At 31.7% G+C, this 22,874-nt stretch overlaps 1 protein-coding gene across 1 annotated transcript; it reads right to left on the reverse strand.

The window, feature by feature from the left end:
• Positions 1-3,810: 3,810 nt before the first annotated feature.
• LOC143626884 (phenylalanine ammonia-lyase-like) lies at positions 3,811-7,146 on the reverse strand. The gene is made up of 2 exons (XM_077096825.1): positions 6,685-7,146; positions 3,811-5,572 (listed from the first exon to the last, which is right to left on the reverse strand). The coding sequence occupies exons 1-2, from the start codon at positions 7,086-7,088 to the stop codon at positions 3,823-3,825; spliced, it is 2,154 nt and encodes a 717-aa protein (XP_076952940.1). The 5' UTR covers positions 7,089-7,146; the 3' UTR covers positions 3,811-3,822.
• Between the last annotated feature and the right edge of the window lie 15,728 nt (positions 7,147-22,874).

Below are 22,874 nucleotides of genomic sequence, written 5' to 3' on the forward strand. Positions count from 1 at the left end.
TAGACAATTGTTTAAACTTCAAGGACCAAAATTGTCAATGCTTAAAACTTATGGCTTACTGTTCACACGAATGAAGGAACAATAACGAATGAGAATTGCAAAGATTAACGAATGAATGATATTCGTTAAATGATTCAAGCGAATGTGACTGAATAACGAATGAGAATACTGTTCAGACGAATGGTGAACGAATTTAGCGAATGTGAGGTATAACGAATGTTTATGGCGAATATGAATAGCGAATGGGATTAACGAATCAGATTTAAATGAATGGGAATGACGAATGATCAGTTATTGGATTAACGAATCAGAATTCATCAGTTAACGAATATGAATTCATCAGTTAACGAATGAGAATTCATATCTTCAAACCTTCAAAAACTCAGATCTCAGTCTAAACACATCCGAAATCCTTGAAATCTATATCAATCGATCCAATTTTGAACCGTACAAAGCTTGTCCGTAATCACAAACAACTACCTAACCAATCAATTTCACAATCCGTATCAACCAAAACAGTCCGAACTCAAACCAGACTAATCCACAACTCAATTCAAACTCAGTTTAACCTCAAACCTCCATTTCTCAGTCACTAATACCTTAATAATGGTTCGATACACCTAGAACAGTTCAATTATCAATGAAACATGAGTCTCTGTTTCTATACAAATCAATTAAACTTCAATTCTGATCAATTCATCATGAAATGAATCCAATACATGATGAATTATACGATTTAAACAACGAGAAGCATCGAAGATCAGATCACAGGCTTTGATTCCACTTAAGAGAGCTTGGGAGGATCTAGATCTTGTGATTACAATAATGAACTCATTGTATGTGAATACAATTAGGCTAGGATTACGTTAGTATGTGTAGTGTGTGTGTTGAGAGAGTATTTGGATAGCGTAACGAGAGGGAATCAGGAATAATCAGAACTGTTACATTAATGAAAGTATTACAGGGTATATATAGGGGATGACTACATTCGTTAAGTTAACACTTAACGAATGCATCATTCGTTACATTAACATATACGAATGAACACCTCATTCGTTAATACACTTAAACATAACGAATAGCCCTTATTCGTTATCTCATTCGTTAATCAAGGTTAACGGATGAGCTTACATTTAATACGAATGTGTTACATTCGTTTCGGGGTAACGAATGTAACTTATAATAGAGCGAATGGCATTTTACATTATAACCCCTATATTATGAAACAATTACATTAATGTCCTGATAAAGACCGAGACGTACAAAACATGTATCAACACAAACAATAATCTAGGCAACTATGGAATAATAACAATTAATCAAACAATCATAAATATCCGTATGCATCAATTTAATATAATTAAAGATTTTACTAAATCATAAAAACCATAATGATAAATAAATCCAAAATCAAAACACAACGTCAAAATAGGTTCATCATAAGCATAGGCAGTCTATAATGTTTAGCCTAGCATCATAAAATAAAACAAAACGATAATAAAATGATTCATGGTGAAAATAATAAGAACGAAAGATTAAATGCAATAAAACCCGTGGTCTTCGTCTTTGGATGATAAGCACTTCACCGGCTGATTCCTAGCCTTCAAACCCGCCAAAATATGCAATCCTAAGCTTCGGGAAACTCCAAATTTGGCTATGGCTTTCAGGTTATTCAGGTTATGATTAGGGTTAAGTTTATGAGTGTTTATATAGACATTCAAGGCCCATAAACTTAAAATTAGTAGAAGATTCTGGAAATCTGAGCCTATAAATTTAATATTTGTAGAAGATTCTAAAAATCTTAGCCTATAGACTTAATATATTTGTAGAAGATTCTAGAAAACTGAGTTCAAAGTGCCGCGTGACGGGCCTTCTCCCATTTTGCTTATTTTCGCTTGTTTTTTGCACTCTTTTCAACATTATTGTAACCCGGAACCTAAAATATTCAAATGAATTAGTAATACAAATTCTAATAAAAACCGAACGAAAACTAATAAAATATTATATTAAATATACAAGGGATTATATATATTTAGCCTTATATCAGGTAAGATGCAAGTTATGAACGACCTGCTACCTCTCTTTTATAGGAATCAGATTCAATGTTGTGTTTATCATGAATTTAGATATAAACCCACTTTAAACTTGAATAAATGATAAAATTATCACAAATTAAAGATAATACTTGATAAATCCGGGATATATATCATTGTTTTGAGATAGGATTTCACTTAGAGCATGTTTGGGATTGAGTTTGAAAAATGCTTATTGGCTTGTATGTGTTTTTAAAAAGCAAATAAAATAAAATGTGTTTAGCAATCACAAAAATCTTTCTTATTTTAGATTTTTAAAAGGGTTAAAAAGCAGTTTTTCAAAAGCCCCAAATCCTGACTTTTCAAAATGGATTTTTGAAAAAGCTAATAAGCCGATAAACATTTTTCAAACTCAATCCCAAACATACCCTTAGTAACAATCTAGAGCCTTGAGTTTGAATTATAACATGTTTCAGATAGAGTTTAGATGATAAACAAGCTGAAACAAACTGAACCAGCAATTAAACGAGCTGATGCGCTGATGCTGCAACCACGATTAATCAATACACGAACTATTAAAAAAACACTTTTATTAATAAATCAAGACCCGAATTATAGTACGGGTCGAGTACAACGAAAACGAAAAAAAAAAACGAATGTGACATGTTCTTTTTTACCTCACTTCATATATTAAAAAAACATTTTTGACCTCTTCTATTGTTATCCAAAGTTTACTATAATAGATATATTATTTAACATCAACTTTTATTTTAACATAAAAAGCAGGTGGGAGTGCGTTTATAAGTAACCTTATAGGAGTTTGTGAAAAGCAGAATGAGTCGTAATGACGTCCCACATTTCATCTCAACGTTCGAACAATAGATAAGTCGTTGAACCATTCACCTAAAACTTGGATTATTATGATATAAATTATTTTAAAAAAGTATTTTATATTTATAAATTCAGATAGTTGTTGTGTTTTAGTTAAGGATATAAATTAATATAATTCTTTTGAAAAGATAAAAGGACACGATAGTAAAGAAAATTAAAAAAATTCTTTAAACTCAATAATTGCTACTTAAAAATAATAATGTAAGAGTTTTAGGTAAACAAAAAATAATATGTCTATAAAAAATAATTGTCTATACTGGTCCAACTAATAATGTAAGCGTTCTAGGTAAACAAAAATTATATGCTTATAAAAATAATTGGCTACACGGGTCCAACTAGTCAATGATCACTTGTTCAAATGTCAATAACAAAAGGTCGACGGTCTAGCCATTGCCGGTAAGAACCGATGCCGCCAACCTATAACTTTCTTCTATCTGCTGAATTAGAAAGGCGACATGCCACGTCGGGCTATAAGATAAACACAGTATACTACTTGAATTGTAAGAAAGAATTTCGTATGCATGATGTTTGGGGTTGGGTTCTGTTTATTGTTTTATCCCAATGATTATTTCACATATACACGTAGTTAAAAAATTAACGTCAGTTCATTTAAACGAGCATTTGTGTTACGGTTTTGAAAACATTTGAAAGTTATATTTGCCATTTTAATGAGCATCTGTGTTACTTTTCGAAACCATTTGAAAGTCATACTTGTAATTTTAGAAAAGTAGGGCACGGTTTTCAATGATACCATTAATCAAGTTACCAAATGTATATTTTCTTAGATTCTAAGACAAAAAGATAAACTAAACTTCCATTTGTAACGATTAATAATAGTTAATACACATTTCACATGGGCATTACAAACCCATTAATGTATCAACACAACAAAACATAACTAACAAATTGGTAATGGCATCCCATCCCACCCTTCAACACACTCAAACAAAGGATCAATAATCTGACCCTTGCAAATCGCTGTGAACACCTTATCAAACTCCTCACCCGGCGAAATCGCCTTCTCGCCCGTCAAATACACGCCCCCGAGCCCCTCCCTCACGAACCGGTACAATGGGTACGACCTACACGCCTTGATCCGGTTCGGGACCGCCAATGTACCATTCTCAAACGCGGTCCAAACCTCCTCCACCTCTTTTGGCAAAACCGCTTTCAACTCGGCTTCAAAGTGACCTATCTTTTGGAAGATTGATGTTTTCTCATCTTTCTCACCGTCCCCGTTGCTCAAAGCGTGTTCGACTAGCATGCGTCGAAGCTTCTCCATCAACGGGTATGAAGCGAGGCACGGGTCGTCAATGTAGGTGAAAACATGCTCGCGGTCTACCGCACGAAGCAAGTCTTTTTCGCAGAATCTTGACGGGTGGAGCTCACCGTTGAACCCCGTGGTTAGGACCTTTTTCGCCACTTGGCTTACGGTGTTTTTCACCGTAGCCTTTAAGTTCTCTTCCAAATGCCTCAAGTCAATCGATTGGCATAACGCGATCATGTATGTCGATGACATGAGCTTCAAAATCTCAACCGCTTCGGCTGTTTTTCGAGACGAAATCAAACCCAACGAGTTCACATCTTGGTTGTGTTGCTCCGCGCTTTGAACATGGTTCGTGACCGGGTTAGCTAAAAATTGAAGCTCGGAGCAGTACGAAGCCATAGCGATCTCTGCCCCTTTGAACCCGTAATCCAAGCTCGGGTTACGCCCACCCGTGAGATTCGAAGGCAACCCGTTGTTGTAAAAATCATTCACAAGCTCGGAAAACTGCGCGAACATGAGTTTCCCAATCGCAGCGATTGCTAAACGCGTGTTATCCATCGAAACACCAATCGGGGTTCCTTGGAAGTTGCCACCGTGCAACGCTCTGTTTCTCGAAACATCAATCAACGGGTTGTCGTTAACCGAGTTAATCTCCCTTTCGATCATTTTCGTGGCCGAGCGGATGACTTCGATTTGTGGGCCGAGCCATTGGGGCGACGTGCGAAGAGCGTATCGGTCCTGTTTCGGTTTTTGCAACGGGTCTAACTCGTGAACCTTTTGCGCGGCTTTAACGTAATCGCTTCCGTCGAGAATGTACTCCATGATGGCCGCGGCCTCGATTTGACCCGGGTGATGCTTCAGCTTATGCGTCAAGTGGTCGGTGAACTCGGGCTTCCCCTGCATAACTTCTGCGAATATCGCGGACAACACTTCAGACAACAACGCAAGCACATTAGCTTCAAACAAAACCATGGAAGCCATTCCCGAACCCACCGCGGTGCCGTTAACAAGTGCTAGCCCTTCCTTAGGCTGTAACTCAAAGAACCCGCCGGTGATACCGGCTTCTAAAAACGCCTTTTCGGCGTTTAGGACTTCTCCTGTCGGTCCAACTGCTTTGGAGTTGGACCGGCCAGTGAGAAGGCCCGCGATGTAGGACAAAGGGACCAGGTCGCCTGAAGCGGTGATGGTCCCACGAAGGGGTAAAATTGGAGTGATGTTGTGGTTTATGAGTTTAGTGATGGCCTCGAGGATCTCGAAGCGGATGCCCGAGTAACCCTGGAGGAGGGTGTTGATCCTCACCAGCATTGCGGCCCTTGTGGCCGAGTGCGGGAGTGTGTGGCTTGATTCCAAACCCTTGCCGAATATACCCGCGTTCAAGAACCTGTGACGTAAAAAGTTGTTAAATTTAGCTTACTATGAATATTGAATAGTAAACAGTTGGTGTTTAATTGACTATTAAAAAAAAGTATTATGCTATAGTTTTTTAAGAACGGCGGAATTTATTGTATGTTAAGCCACCATACTCCTTTTATCAATATAAGAATTCTGTTGTCCCATCTTGGTCAAATTATGTTATCTTAACCGGATCTACATTGGTTATCATAGTTAGGCTTGGCGTTTCCAATAAATCATACCGCTGACTGCCACTTGTCAGTCGTCATGTCACCACAAAAGCAGAACTCTCTGACGTAACATCCGATAGAACGAAAACCTATATGGGTTTGGTTTTTGAACTGACAACCTTTATACAATTACTTGCTCAAATTATTTATTTATTGTGACACATTTATTTTCACAACATAAAGTTTTCGTTTTTTTGTGAATAGCTTGTTTTCATGAAAAAAACAAAATTGATTTATCGCCATAATTAATTATAATTTTTGTTTTTTTATTAAAAAAAGGAAAAAGAAACTCAAAACACTAGTGAACAAACTTCAAAAGTAAAAAGTTGTTGATAACAATAATCGGACGACCTCTATACGACCAGCCATTTAAACGATATTACATTAGACATCAAATGGTATGGATAGCTTCTTTTATTACTGACCCCATAAAAGTTACTAAATATAATATACTATTTTTAGTAAAAGACGGGTTCAATTATGACTTTAAAAAATATTTACAAAAATACTGATTTTTTAACGGCTATAGACACCTGTTTATTTCTACTCTAATACCCAGGTTTTAAACCGCGGTCTTCACTCATAAAAAGAAAAATCTTTTACCACTCGTTTAATATTCAGATAATTTTTATAAAACTTTTATAAATAAAAACGACCATGACATAAATACACCACACTAATTTAATTTCAATGTATAAAACTATTGTCTTTAATTTCAATGTATAAAATTATTGTCTTTTGTGAACGACCGTTTTAATAAAAGGAAAAAAAAAAGTTAAATTTAAAAACTTGGACAAAACGTGTATATTGCCCTCGATCTAAACAGCCATCTAAAACGGTATGGAATTAGAGCCCCACAAAATAAATTTACCTGATTAACTCCTTCTGAAGAGCACCACCTTCCTTAGTCCTCCTATGAGACGTAGCACCAAACCCGGTCGTGACACCATAACTATCCGTCCCTTTATTCATACTCTCCATCACCCACTCACTACTCGCCTTCATGCCTTCCCTCGTAGACTCAGACAACTCCACCTTGACGGTGTCGCAGGTGGCTGTAACTGCAGCCACCTGCGACACTGTCAATGTTTCCCCACCCAGCTTCACCAACGGGTTCCTAAACTCGGCCACCATCCGCTTCACCTCATCAAGGTGACTCCCCTTCATCGATTCGGCCACGGCCCCCCAATTCAATGGATCACCTTTCACACAAGACTGATATTCATTATTAGTACCAGTACCGGTTCGGTATCCATTGATTTCGAGACTACCCATATTATGTCAACAATGTAGTGAGAGGAAAAATAATGTGATTATGTTTGTTGAGGAAAAGAAGACAAGGTGGTGGCCTATTTATAGATAGAAAGTTATATTACTTATCTTATGTTTTATTGTTTTATTTATTTATTTTTTTGTTTTTATATATATTTTCTGGTTGGTGAGGGAAAAGGGTGTTTATATTTGATTTTTGATAAGGGGGCTTGGTAAGACTAAAATGGGTTGGTTGAAGATTAATCCTAGCCGTTGATCATTAAATTTTGTGTGGTTTAGATGTTTAAACGTAGACTCGTAATACAACGCACTCTATACCAAACTACAACCCCTTTCAGATTTATTATGTTTTAGAATGTGGAAGTTATCAATCATAAATCATAATAATATCTTTAAAAAGTTTGTTTTAGAAAAATATTCACTTTTTATTTCAAAAGTTACTTTATAAAACTTAACGTAAAATGACTGACTAAAGTTCAAAGTGTAAAGTGTAAGTTGATTGATATACTGATAAAAAGGTATCCTGTTAAAAGCTTGAATTAAATTAAGGTTAAATAAAATTGAGCTCGAGCCACCATTTAAACTCGTTTACTAAACGTTCACAAACTCAAGCTTGACTTGATATTGACCGGATAAAATGATTTTTATTGGTATAATTAATAAAAATAATATACTGTATAAGATATTTTAGAAATTGGGATATAATAACAAATGCTAACAATAATAATAATGAACAATAAAACGAAATTTGAGAAAAGATGTAAATATCTTTTATGTAATCGCACTTTTTAGATTGATTAAGTCTTCCTTTAATGGCTAGCACGTGCTTTTAAATATACACTTTTATTCGTACTTTAGGTATATGTTTTTTCGGCGCTTTGAACGCACACTTTTTTCCATAATAGGTTTTGAACCTTCAAAAAACAAGAGAGGCACCTTTATTACATATATTAAGTCATGATTAAACAAACTTTAGCGCGAGTCATTATTGAAGCCCGTTTACTAAGCGATCACATATTCAAGACTGATCTAATGTGATCGGTTTAAAAAATTGTACTTATTCAATTTATAAAAATAATATAGTATATAAGATGTTTCACATATTGGCATATAATATAACAATAAAATCAATAATGAATAACAGCAATAGTAATAATGAAATAATATATTTCATATCTTGCCGTATAATAGTAAAATAATAGCAATAATAAAAATGAAAAAAAAAAGGTAATGATAACTTTGATGTAATTACACTTTTTGAAATATGAAGTCTTTTTTTTAATGGCTAACACACACTTTTAAATATACATATTTTTTGGTACTTAAATTATACATTTTTGCCAACGCTATAAATGTAAACTTTTTTCATAATAGGTTTTGAACCTTTAATTTTATGAGAGAGACGTCTTTATTGTATATATTAAGTCAGTTTAAATACACTCAAGCTCAAGCCACTATTGAAGCCCGTTTACTAAGCAATCAGATATTTAAGGTTGGCCTAATGACCGGTTTAAAAATTTGTACTTACGCAATTTATGAAATTAATATAGCATATAAGATATTTCACACATTGGCATATAATATAACAATAATATTAATAATGAATAACAGCAATAATAATAATGAAATAATATATTTCATATCTTGCCATATAACAGTAAAACAAAAGCAATAATAAAAATGAAAAAAAAAAAAGAGGTAGATGATATCTTTGATGTAATACACCTTTTGAATGAATAAGTTTTTTTTAATGGCTAACACACACTTTTAAATATACATATTTTAAGGTACTTAAATTATACATTTTTACCGACTCTATAAATGTAACTTTTTTCATAATAGGTTATGAACCTTTAATTTTATGAAAGAGACATTTTTATTGCATGTATTAAGTCAGTTTAAATACACTCAAGCTCGAGCCACCACTGAATCGTGTTTACTAAACAATCACATATTTAAGGTTGGTCTAATATGACCGTTTAAAAATTTGTACTTATGCAATTTATGAAAATAATATAGCATATAAGATGTTTCACGCATTGGCATATAATATAACAATAATATTAATAATGAATAATAGTAATAATAATAATAATGAAATAATATATTTCATATCTTGCCATATAATAATAAAACAATAGCAATAATAAAAATGAAAAAAGAGGTAAATGATAACTTTGATGTAATTACACTTTTTGAATAAGTGTTTTTAGTGGCTAATACATACCTTTAAAAATATACAGTTTTCGGTATTTAAATCATACATTTTGTCGACGCTTTAAATGTAAATTATTTTTATAACAAGTTTTGAGTCTTTAATTTTACGAGAGAGACATCTTTATTACATGTATTAAGTCAGGTTAAATACACTCAAGCTCAAGCCACCATTGAAGCCTGTTTACTAAGCATTCACATATTCAAGGTTGGCCTAATATGACCGGTTTAAAAAGTTTGTACTGATGCAATTTATGAAAATAATATAGCATGTAAGATATTTCACACATTGGCGTATAATATAACAATAATATTAATGATGAATAATAGAATAATAATAATGAAATAATATATTTTATATCTTGCCATATAAAAAAATGAAAAAAGAGGTAAATGATATCTTTGATGTAATTACACTTTTTGAATGATTAGGTCTTTTTTTAGTGGCTAATACACACTTTTAAACATGTACATTTTTCGGTACTTAAATTATACATTTTTGTCAACGCTATAAATGTAAACTATTTTCATAATAGGTTTTGAACCTTTAATTTTACGAGAGAGACATCTTTATTACATGTATTAAGTTTGGTTAAATACACTCAAGCTCGAGCCACCATTGAAGCCCGTTTACTAAGCAATCACATATTCAAGGTTGGCCTAATATGACCGGTTTAAAAAATTGTACTTATGCAATTTATGAAAATAATATAGCATATAAGATATTTTACACATTGGCATATAATAATAATAATAATAATAATAATAATAATAATAATAATAATGAAATAATATTTCACATATTGCCGCATAATAGTAAAATAATAACAATAATAAAAATGAAATTTACGGATTGAAAAAGAGGTAAATGATAACTTTTATGTAACTACACTTTTTGAACGATTAAGTCTTTTTTAATGGCTAACACACGTCTTAATGGCTAACACACGTCTTTAGTTATACAAATTTGTCGTTACTTAAATTATAAATTTTTGTCGACAAATTAAATGTACAGATTTATCCCTAATAGGTTTTGTATGTTCAATCTAACGAGAGAGATATCCTTATTACATATACCGATAACATTAATCCGTGTGCCCTTTGATTGCAACGCTTAAACGATTATGTCATGTATTATTTTTAGGGAAAAAAAATAACCTATAAATTGGTCACTAATAGGCATGTTCCAGTTTAATCTGTCTAACAATCAATTTGACATTGTTAAATATCATAAATAATTCAAAATTTGGTAAATTGGTTATAAAAATATCAGGTTATAAGGTTAAAATTTTGACAAAGTTCAAAAAGAGTTTGAAAGTTCCGAACTCAAAGTTAAAACTCTATGTTATATAAAAGTTTATACCAAGTTCAGAACTATATATTTTCAAAATTTAGTAAGAAAATATAAATTTGACAAAAAGGTTTATCTTTATAACTTCTAGAAACTGTTCATTTTATATTTATAAAGACAAAGTTATACTGATGCTGCTGCTGCTGCTGCTGCTACTATTAACTTATATAAAAATTATTATACTTTAAATATAACTCGTATTAATAGCCGCTGTGGTGAGGCGTAATACAAAGGAAACAGCTAACAATTACACATTGTCACTAACTCGAAAGTTGAAGGTGGCGGAAGCATAACAACACGAAAAAATCTAACATGGAATTATATTCGGCTTTGATAGTTTGTATATTTGTGTTTGAATGACTTGTATATTATGACGCACAACACCGTTTTGAATTAAATTCACACTTAAATGTAATTGCACTGCAACATATTGAGGATATAAATATAACATTAAATTTTAACTCTATCAAAAAATGTAAGTAAAGTTTTATAATGTAGGAAGTGGTTTACGGTGTTATGAGTAGACAAAAGAGAATGTATATTTGAAAAGTTATTGTTATGTCATATTATTTTTCTAAATATATTTTAAAAGTGGTTCTAAGTAAAGAAAAAAGATTTGCAATGATAAAGGTTTAAAAAATATTATTTAATTAAAAATAAAAAATAAAATGTAATTATTCTTAGTACAGTTTTGAATTTAAATGTGAAGGAAGAGATAGGAATGCTCTCAGCTCTGGGTATGTTAGGAAAAAAACAATTGAATAGGAGCATGTTTAGGATTAAGTTTGAAAAATGCTTATTGGTTTATTGGATTTTTTAAAAAGTCATTTTGAAAAGCCAGGATTTTGAGCTTTTAAAAAAATGTTTTTTAACCCTTTTAAAAAGCTAAAATAAAAAAGATTTATATGATTGCCAAACACATTTTAACTTATTGGCTTTTTAAAAACACCAATAAACCTATAAGCATTTTTCAAACTCAATCCCAAACATGCTCTAGGTAACTGGTACTAAATTTGTGTGACAAAAAGTTAACTTTTAAAAGGTTTATGAACATTGATTGATGAAAAGGACACCCACAAAACCCTTTAGGTTGGTTGTTTAAAGAATGTTTTGTTAATCAGTTAAATCGTCACGCCACTATCAGCTAGGTTTTAACTAACTCAGCTGTCAGTTCATGCGTTGTGGTTAACTATACATTAAATAAAAGAAAATAACAAAAAAAGAATAAAAGAAAATGTGTGTTTGGTTAATGAGGGTGGCCCCACCAATTTCTTCTTTAAAGCCTTTTACCAGATTGACCGACGCACATTATGTCACACCCCGTTAAGCGAATTGCGGAAGAGTAAAACGGAAATGCAACAGATACAACTGGCATCAAATACATTGTTCATAAAGAAACATTACTAACTAATTTACAATATATTACATCGTTCTAACATCTTTTACAAACTAGGTGATACAATCAAATTGGTTCTTCAATTACTTTACTTCTAACTCAAATGCCCATGACATCAATCACCAATCAGACACGTAACGCACAGGAAATCACTTCTCATATCTGATTACCTGAAAAGCATGTTAAAACATGTCAACTACGAATAGTTGGTGAGTTTCATAAGTTTTAACGAAATCAGTTATGCGCACCATACAGTCATAGTTTGTATGTACACGCGTATATAAGAAAATGTATTTACATTTTATATATGTATATCTACGTCTTTATATACTGATATGTATGTGTATAAGTTTATGATAGAGTTTGAAACTACGATAAAATCATGGCTGCTCATTCATACTTCGTGTCTTCATTTTCCAAATAAAATCAGCCCCTGTGGCCCCCTTTCCGCCAACAGCGGTTCCACGTAAAATCACCACTATGGTCCCTCTTCTGACCACAATGGTTTCACGTAAACTCAAACATTACACGTTGTATACACAAACAATTATTATTTTCTACACATAGAATTTCCTACACCTATCCAGATAGTATGTATATATATATATGTACACAATACACACACACATATATATAGTATTTATCACGTATTACTAATCATTGTGGCCCTCTTTCCGCCCACAACATATATAATCATAATATTTTCTTAACACTTATGTCATAATCAAGTTATTTCGTTTAGTAAGTTGCAGCAGAACTTGGCTCACAGGCCATACTCAACTTTAGTTTAGTAAGTTGTAACAGAACTTGGCTCAGAGGCCATACTCAACTTTAGTTTATAAGTTGCAGCAGAACTTGGCTCATACACCATACTCAACTTTAGTTTAATACTATTGTGGCCCCCCCTTTCACCCACAATAGCCCCATGGCCATTACAGACCACATTATTCCCAAATTAGTTATGTTATGTTGTATAAACATATTATCATATGTAATTTCATTATGTTTTGTCATTCGTACTCTCTCCACTTAATATACCAATCAATGATAATAATCACCTTTCATCAGCACGTAGTTAATCATTATAGTTGTAGGGACTTTTCATATATACATGTTTAGATAATCTATATCCCGAACCATTTTCTGGTAAATAATGTATATAAACACGTTTTTCACCCCAAAGATTTGTAATAGTTTGAAAAGAGGGGTCATGAAACTCACGGTTTTATAGGCACTCAGTGCGAGATCAGCTCGGGGTTCGTTTCCCTTGCTATCATTTGGTCCCTATAGTCCATATTATAATAATATTAATATTTTAATATTATTATAATCTCATTACTAAACTAGGCTGTATAACTAATCTGGGTATAGCTGGAACGCCCAGAAAGTGGCAATAAGCTTAGGTTGTGATGTTGTACAATGTCTAATACTTAAAACCGAACTTGGCTCAGATTCCCGTTTTCCCAGCTGGGCCAAGTTGTTCGTTTACGCGTTCAGAAAACAGTTATGGGGAAATAAGCTTGGGTAAATGTATTGGTTAATAAAATGATTAAGTTATAAAGAAGGATCACATACTGGGGTACCGGATTAGCCTCGGGGCCCGTTTCCGTTTATTCAGTTTGATTTAAGAAAAAAAGCGCACAATCTATCCGGATTGTCCAGGTTTCTCATAGAAAAGTTCGTTTTTACTTAATTAATCCAAAATTATGATTTTTAATCACTCTTGGTGTTTTGATATTCCCGCAGGTTCGTTAATCGCGAACTTGCCGGTTTTTATTAAAATTGAATTTGTTTAATCTTAAAATTAGCATAATTAATTAACCATTAATCATTAAATTATGAAAATTTAGCCACTTATCAAATAAAATATTTAGATTTTTATAAAAATATTTCTGGAATTATTTACTGATTTAATAATTTATAAAAATTCATTTTATCAGCTATATTTCGCCTGAAAATCGTCCGTTTATCCCACACAATATCAAAAAATTCCACCAAAATTCATGAATATCCAATTTATGTCCCAAAACAACCTGTATCAATTCCAAAATGTAAAAAGATCATGCAATATTCTTTTTGGTCCAAATTCGGCTATAAAAATTCACACGAACGCATATACCCAAAACACCTTTAGACTTCTCCAAATTATCTCAAAATTCATATGTGATCAAAATACATCAAATCTGAGTTCCCAGAAAAATTTCATAATTTTTGAAGTATTTTAGCTATTTTTCTCAAATAAACGTCCCAATTCGATAATAAATTCGCCAAATATTCTCGGATGGTTGAAAAATTACCAAATTTGAACAGGGACTCAATGACATTGTCTCTGATGTCCCTGAAAAATTTCAAGTCCTAATAATATGCACATCACAACCTTAACCTAAACAGCCCGTAAGCGAGTGTTTCGGCATTACCTTAGCGGTTTTGGTTCGTTTCCGCCTTTCTAATCAACTTTTCAAGCTCTTGTGCTCCTATGTAGGCTAGATACAAGTCCTATATCACAAACCAAGCAATTTTTCATCAACATAACAGCCCTTAACTTAGGGTTTCGGCTAGTGCACAAAAACGAACTTTTGAACCGTTTCAACCCTTTAGTCCGTGTTTATGGCCAAAAAAACTATCAAACCAGGTTCCTCACCATGTGTATGATCAAAAAATGTTTTGGACCATTTTTAGGATTTTTACACGGTTAGGAATGATTTTTGGCAATCAAGCTATGTTTATGTGGTATTAATCGAGTTTAAACGAGTTAAAACTTAGCCAAAACTGAAGCTTTTTACCTTGTTCTTCCTGGGTTTTGAGAGAACTAGGCTGTTCTACAGATTTTCCACAAGAAAATATCTTGGACTTGTTTATATTTTAAGGAAAACCAAGGGTAAAAAGTCTTTTTTGGCGGGCTGGGCTTGTTGGGCCCACTTTTCTCGATTTACGTGCCCGAACGTGAAATGCCGAGTCCAAATTTATTTCGGATTCGGTTTTTGGCGACAAAAATATATCGGGTGCGACAAACGGAGCGTAAACGAGTGTTTTTCGGCTAGTTTTGTGTAAAATTATAAAAACATACTATACGTTTGTAAAAATCGAAAATATTTTCACGGATCGCTTAAAACATTTCAAATAAGTGTTTGGTAAGTCTTTTTCGGCTTAACGGATGATACAATGCTTGGTTTGTAACTATCTTTCGCGTTTAAATCTATAGCGGGTAGTTAAACGAGCATGTTTTCGTTTAACTTGTTTGCTATCGAACTAAGGCCATATTACTAATATTTTAGCTTATATTAAACGTGTATCACTTATAGATGGCACCCCGGGATATCCGGACCATAACCAGACCCGTTTGGTTATTCGTTTGTTCGTTACGCAATAAGCGGTTAAACGCTTATTCGAGTTTGTAAGTACTAAGGTATACTCGGTTTTGCCACGGATGTCACACGTTAACACCCAGTGCGTTGTAGCCGGTGTTAAAGCCCAGCCACCTTAGCTTTGTCGTCCTACAACAAGTAGCCTTATAGTCATATATAACTAGTATTAACACCCCTGTGCTGCGTCCGGTTATAAGACTGTTTATTTTATTCAAATCTACCTATTCTAATAAAAGAAAATAACTGAGGAACATGTCATTTGGAGATTCATTCATAGCCTAAATTTCCCACCCAAACTATTTTTTTTTTGTTGAAAAATATTTATGTTAGTGTAATCAAAGCATATTTTAATCAAATATTTAATTACTTAAATTATGGTGATTAAAAGTATTTGGGTGTTTATGTCAATATAATCAAAATATTTATATATTTATATATACTTTTGAGTGTAAGAGATGAACATAGTAAAATTCAATAAATGATATTTATATGTTTAAGATGATGAAGACAGAAAGAAATTATGAATAAATAGTAATTTTATTCTCGCATATTTATTCAACCTCCATGAATCCGTGGAGTTTTTATTCATTTCTTTCGAAACTACAATACAAAATTGTGTTTTATTATGCTAATTTTATACATGATATTTTTTTATGTCATTCATAATGAAACGTCATATCATCTTTTGTTAGAATTCGTTGTTCAATTAAAATGTTATTACAACTTGTAAAATTACTAGGTACATCGTTTTCGTGATTATGAAGAAATTGTTTGAGAATACACCACATATTCATATTCTTATAATATTCAATTAGAAAATATAATTTTTGAACTTATAAAACCATTTAATTTGATAAAATATAGTTTTTTTTTAATTTATCATTTAATTTCTATAACTTAATTGTATTTATATTAATCATTATGTGCATTATACGGGTTCTAAAACTAGTTTTGTATATATTTAAACTACTTTAGCTAAAGTGGAAATAATTAAATTTTTGATGAGTTGTCAAATAGTTGCTCAGCTTACATTTAATAAGAATTATTACTGGTTAAATCGGATTTATGAATTGAATGATTTTATGTAGAATATGAAATTATAATAGGCTTAAAAACATTTTGTCACTTTCAAATATATATTTATTAACTACGATTCAATACAGAGAACAAAAAATATAAGTTACATGTCCACTCCATTCAAAAACATGAAGACACTACCACTAGCGCCTTCGATCACCATATCATCTCTCGTGGCTAGTAACTTTCGTGAACCATTAAGAAAACCGAACGAAAAATAGACGTAATAATGTTGAGCCATGCACGCCCATCGTGGCGTGTTAACACGCAAAATAGGCTAAAATGTAAAACATATACAAGAATAACTAAGTCGATTTGGGAAATACGTGTCACGGTGAGGCCTTTATAAGGGAAAAATAAGCGTAAATATGTTGAACCACACACGCGTTGTAATGTGCTAACTCGTAAAATTTATACCGAAGTTTTTAACAAAAGAAAAGTTGTAAAAGATAGAAAAGTAGAAGGAATCAAAGTTGAATTGTGAAACGTTAGGTTAAAATTGAAAAATGTTGTTGTTAAATAACATTATGTTATCTCATGTGGCAGGCGTTTGAATTCCTACTCATATGATCAAATCCATTTTGCTTAGTAAAGGGATGGATGTCCCAATAGTATTGTGCTTGTTGTGTATGAAGGAATCTGAAACTTTTAGACCGCGTTTGTTTTACGGAATAGAATGGAATTGGGATTGGAATTTTAATAGGATTTGGAATTGGAAGGAACTGGATTTGGAATCTGAACATTCCAATAAGAATTGGAATTAGAATGAATTATAATCCAATTCCATTCTTGATATGTTCATTTGGCAAATAAATTGTAATCTATCACCACAAATGAATTGAAATTGTTTTTTATAAGGAGGATAACGACGAAAACATTTTAGTTTTTTTTTAGATTTTTTGTTTTTTATTTATATTTTGCGTTATAATTTTTTATTTTTTATTTTTTGAATTTTTTAGAGGTTTTCTATTAAGATCAAAAACTCCTCAAAAAATATTCAAAAAAATAATAAAAAAATTTATAACTCAAAAAATAAATCAAAAACAAAAAAATTAAAAAAACTAAAATATTTTATTCGTTGTCCTCGCTTAAAAAAACAATATTCTAATGAATTCACTTCAAATACTCTACATTTTGAAAGAATTTGGAATCCTTCAATTTAAAGGAATTTGAAAGAATTGATTCCAATTCCAATTCCAATTCTAATTCCAATTCTTTGAACCGAACACGGCAAATTGAATTAAGATTCCATTTCCAACGAAAAGAACACGCCTTGTCATGGGATTTTGATTCCAATTTCTTTGAATTCTCACGAATTCTGTGAAACGAACGCGCCCTAAGCTTTTTAGTGGACTCGTTAAAGATGAAGCTTTCTAATAAGTGCTTCGTTAAAGCAATTATAATGTCTACTTAGTGGACTCGCTGACACTATTGGTATGACAATGTCTCCGAGAAGAATAAGTATTCGAAATCAATGAATTTTGATTCCATGGAACATTAGTTGAGTCGTGTGTTGCTACAAAATCCCATTATTTACTTATGATTGTTCTCTGCTAGTTTTTGCTAGTCGTTTTTCTTTTACCATTTGTGGTTTTAAAAATAATTAACTGAATTTACTAGAAATATATATTAACTGAAATTACTATAAAAAAAACTGAAATTACATATTTTATCTTTGTTGAAGATAATCCAATATATTTTCTTCGAACCGTGTATTTTCTTGAGATATATATATTAAAAAAAATAGAGAGAGATACGAGATTTTAACCATGTGTCCAATTCTCTCTCACATCGTTTTAATTGTGTAAGTTTCCATTAGCTGTCATTTTCCATGTAGAAATTATAACAAAAATAATTTTTAAAATAAGCTAAATGAATTCATATTAAGTGACAAAATGACAAGTTAATGTTGGAAGATATTTTGTAGCAAAATTCACATGTTCGTGCAGGTTGTTTTTTTCGAACCTGTTGGCTGTTGATATACGCTTTATACAAAATTCCAAAATGATAATATGCTTGAACGAATGAAATGTGTTACTTGATTGTTTTAAGTGAAGGTGAGTGGGAATCGGTGGATCAGATTTTTTATCCTGTATGTTGCTTTAGTTATTTAGTAATTTGTCATTAGTTGGTGTGGTATCCCTTCGGTGTGCACCTTTTAAAAATCCACCTTACGAGTGGATATGAAAAGGTAAAAAGAAAAACAATCTATTCGTTTATTCTCACGGCTTGTTAGTGCTTATGGAAGGCAAGAAACAAAACCTTTTTCGATAACAAACCAGCATCCATCAATAGAGTCAAGGAAGATATTAAGAGGTTTAGCTTCTCAGAGGGTGAAAAATATAGGGAAATTGATGGATTGGTTTAATTGGTGTGATTTTTCATATTGTTAATGTTCATGTAATAGGGTGAGCTGATTTATGGTGTTATGGTTTCATTTTTCCACGTTAACAAGTGTAACTTATCGCACAAAAACACAGTTTAGATTTTCACTTGGCCATGCTATAACATTTAACGAGTCTAAATTTATAGCGAGTCTAATTCTAATGCATGTATTATGGTCAGTGAGTAGGGCTGTCACTTTTACCCGAAACCTGAAACCCGACCTGAAAAAATCCATACCCGAACCCGAACTAACCCGACCTGAAGAACCCGAACCCGAGAAAAGACTAACCCGAACCGAAGTAATTTGGGTTGGTTCCCAGGTTTGATTTATAAGTTTCTAGTCAACCTGAAAAACCCGAATAAACTTCTAGTTTTAAAATTAAATATATTTTTATGTTTAATAAGCTAAGTCTTAGCCACTAAAGTTGTCATAATCTAGCTCTAATCGACTGTTGACCTGTTGTCATTCTAACTATTATGGATCGATTGCTTATTATTAATTTACGTTTTCCGTTTATTACTAATAGCAATCGAAATCGAACAACCAAATCATCCCCGATTGAATACGATTAAGGCTCAAGTTAGGTTTACTCTTCTTTTGAATTATTTTATCAAGTTATGTTGGTTTGTTATTTGATTATTTGTATTATAAGCAAAGAAGAATATGTTGTTTTAATTTTAACATTGTAGTTTTCAAAACTTTTTTTTTTGTTTTTGTGTTTTTTTCTTGTTTGTTTTCTAGGATATTCGAAACCCAATTAACCCAACCCGAATTACCCGAACCCGAAAAACGTATGAGAGATTTGGGTTGGGTTTCGGGTCAAGATTTAAAACTTTGAAACCCGAAGAACTCGACCCGAAAAACCCGAAACTCGAAAAACGAACCTGAAGAACACCTCTATCAGTGAGAGTGACATCTCAATCATTACCACCTCGGCGTCATGTTCTCACCCTCCTTTGTCACTCACTCATTTATGTCAGTGCCGAATCTACAACATAATTTCATGGGTAGGACAACAATTTTTTTTTCGTACATTAAAAAAACTGATAATAAATAAAGTTAAACATATACCTAATAGATTTCTCCGACATTTAAAAGCTTCAAATTGAGCAATTGCATCTTCTTCTGTTACTTTATCGAATGTTTCTCTTTCGCTTACACAAACTAGAGCATTGTTCAAATACTCTTCACTCATTTGATTGCGTAAATCCGTCTTGATAAGCTTCAATTTAGAAAGACATTTTCAACGGTTGCGGTTACAATCGGTAAAACCAATGCTAGCTTCATTTGCAAGGGCCTTCACTTGCAAGAATATCTCTTCCACCTGCCAACAGTTTCTTTAAACAGGTAGTGACATAAACAGTATGCTTTGTCTTCTTTAATACTATACTCTGACCACTCATATTTATCAAACGACTCTAAAATTTCTCCGCCTACCACTAGAATAGTTTTTCCACGTAAATTTATGACTTTGTGATTGAAGAGCCTTTTTAACCATATATGTTCTTTGTATATCATTTGTTTGATTAGGGTGATACTAGCAATAAGAAGTATATCAGAAGGATCCGAAGAAAGATCATTCAAATCGATATATCATATATTTGATGGTAAAGGAAGTGAAAGTTGAAGGAATATTTAAACTAATATCATCAATTTCCACCCCTTTCCTGATCTTTTGGACAAAAGAATATTTACTTTGCCAGAATAGTTGAGAAATAGAGGGCGCTACCCTATCATAACCATGAAAATGACTAGTGTTATGATTTATCCCAACCACCGGGTGATGCACTGTTTTATTTAGCTTTTCTAATACAACTATTAATTATTATTTTTAAACAACTACATACTATATAAAAATAAAATATAAAAAATCATATCATATAATAAAAACATTACATAAAAAACATATCACATAATAAAAACATTACATAATAAAGAAAATTCGTAACAAATATTTAGTCAGTATCATTGTCATGTAAAGTAAATATGGCCAGCCAACCCCGATGAAATGTATTGATACGTTTCTCAATTGCGTAGTTTAGTTAGCTACTTTTTGTTTGTTATTGTTTTCTGGAAAAGATGATTGGATATCGTTTTCATTGTAGTGATGCACGTCTACATAATGCTCCGATCATCTCTTCTAAAATCATATTATGTAATATAATGTAAATTTACATGATGTTTTATTATATGAACTAGGATAGTACCCGTGTTACACACGGATAAAACATATATAAAACGTAACATATATGTAAAATCATATAAAATAATATTCAATTAAAATGCATATATCGTAATTATGTTATCTAAATATGTGATACTAAAAAGTAAAAACTCAAAACAGAAGGAACTACTAATTTAAATAAAAGTTCATTGTCAAACTGAGATTTTAGTAATATTTAAAAAAAAAACTTTTTTGATCATTTTATTAATTATCATTAGTTGTAACCAAATTTAATATATGTCTTCTTGTAATAAAGTCAAATTAAATATTAAGTTATTAATTCAAAACTTTAAATGTTAAGTTTGACTAAAATGGTTTTTAAATAAATAATTTAATTTTGTAATCACATCTATATATGTTTAGTCAATAAAATCAAACACAATTACCACTTTAGTGGAGTTGGTAAGCACATTTGATTTGAGACCTAAGGTTTTAGGTTCGAAACTCGTATTACACAATAATTTATTTTTTAAAATTTTATAAAGCCTTAAGGGTCATAGATTATAATAGGAAAACGGGTTATATGGGTATCCAAAACCCGCGAGAAGCTTAAATTGATATGTTGGTATTTTAAGCAATAGCCTATGTGGCATCCTATGTGGCTACCTTAGAATGGTGACATGTGAACAAAATGGTTTTGCTTTAATATATTAGTTAGATAATTGGTTTTTATCCCCCGTATTACGGTGGTTGTTTTACATTTGTCGTTTCTAAAAGTTATATATATTTTTTTTAATTTTAATTTTAATTTTAATTATTGTAAGGAAGTTAATAATATACGCAGGGTTTGATGATGAAAGAGTTTCACAAATAATAGATATTATAACCCGACAAAAAATCTATTTGGGTTTTGTGAGATCCATGATCCGCTTATTTCTTTACTAATTATAAATAATATTTAAAAAAATGGATTCTAATTTTTAGTATATCCTTATTTTATATGATTTTCATATCAAATATTACGTGAGATTAACTTTTAATTTAATGAGATGTTATAACCCGTTTAAGGGCTATCTGGGTTTGGTATTCATACCCGTGAATTCGGGTCAAATGCATGAGAAGTCTTCATTTACAAATAAAACAATCTAGTGGCTTGAGAAAATTTAGGGAGGTTTCGTTTATATATATTCAAGACTAGCTTTTGAACTCGTGTAATACACGTTATTTGCCAAATACAAAAAAACTAATAAAGCCAATTATTTTAAATAAAGACACAAAATAAAAGGTAAAAAAGAAATTAATATATAATACAAATAATAAGAAGTGAATAATCTCAAATTTATATTCATGTAGAAAGCATAGAAAATGATTAAATATTTCTATGAGTTCAATACTACTATGAGTTCAAAAAAGCCGTAAAAACGAATTCAAACGGATTCACAACAATAATAAAACCAAAGAATTATGAGTACACAGAATGATTTAGTGCATGTCATATGAAAATAACTGACAAGTTAGCTTTGTATATGATCCTACTAGCTTTTGAATACGTGTATTACACGTGATTTGTCAAATTAAAAAAGTTAATAAAGTTCATTATTTGAAATAAAGACACAAAATTAAAGGTAAAAAAGAAATGAAATCCATATAGAAAACATAGAAACGTATTAAATATTGCTATGAGTTCAATACTGCTATAAATTCGAAGAAGCAGTGAAAACGAATTCAAACGGATTCATAACAATAATAAAACCAAAATATTAAAAGCACATAAAATGATAAAGTAACTACCAAAAAATGTTGTTTTTGTATGTAATCCTATTTTTTTGATAAAAT

The sequence above is a fragment of the Bidens hawaiensis genome, unplaced genomic scaffold (genome assembly GCF_021521415.1).
Source record: "Bidens hawaiensis isolate Kalapana, Puna unplaced genomic scaffold, B.hawaiensis_p1.1 tig00004525_1, whole genome shotgun sequence".
In the NCBI taxonomy this organism is placed as follows: domain Eukaryota; kingdom Viridiplantae; phylum Streptophyta; class Magnoliopsida; order Asterales; family Asteraceae; genus Bidens; species Bidens hawaiensis.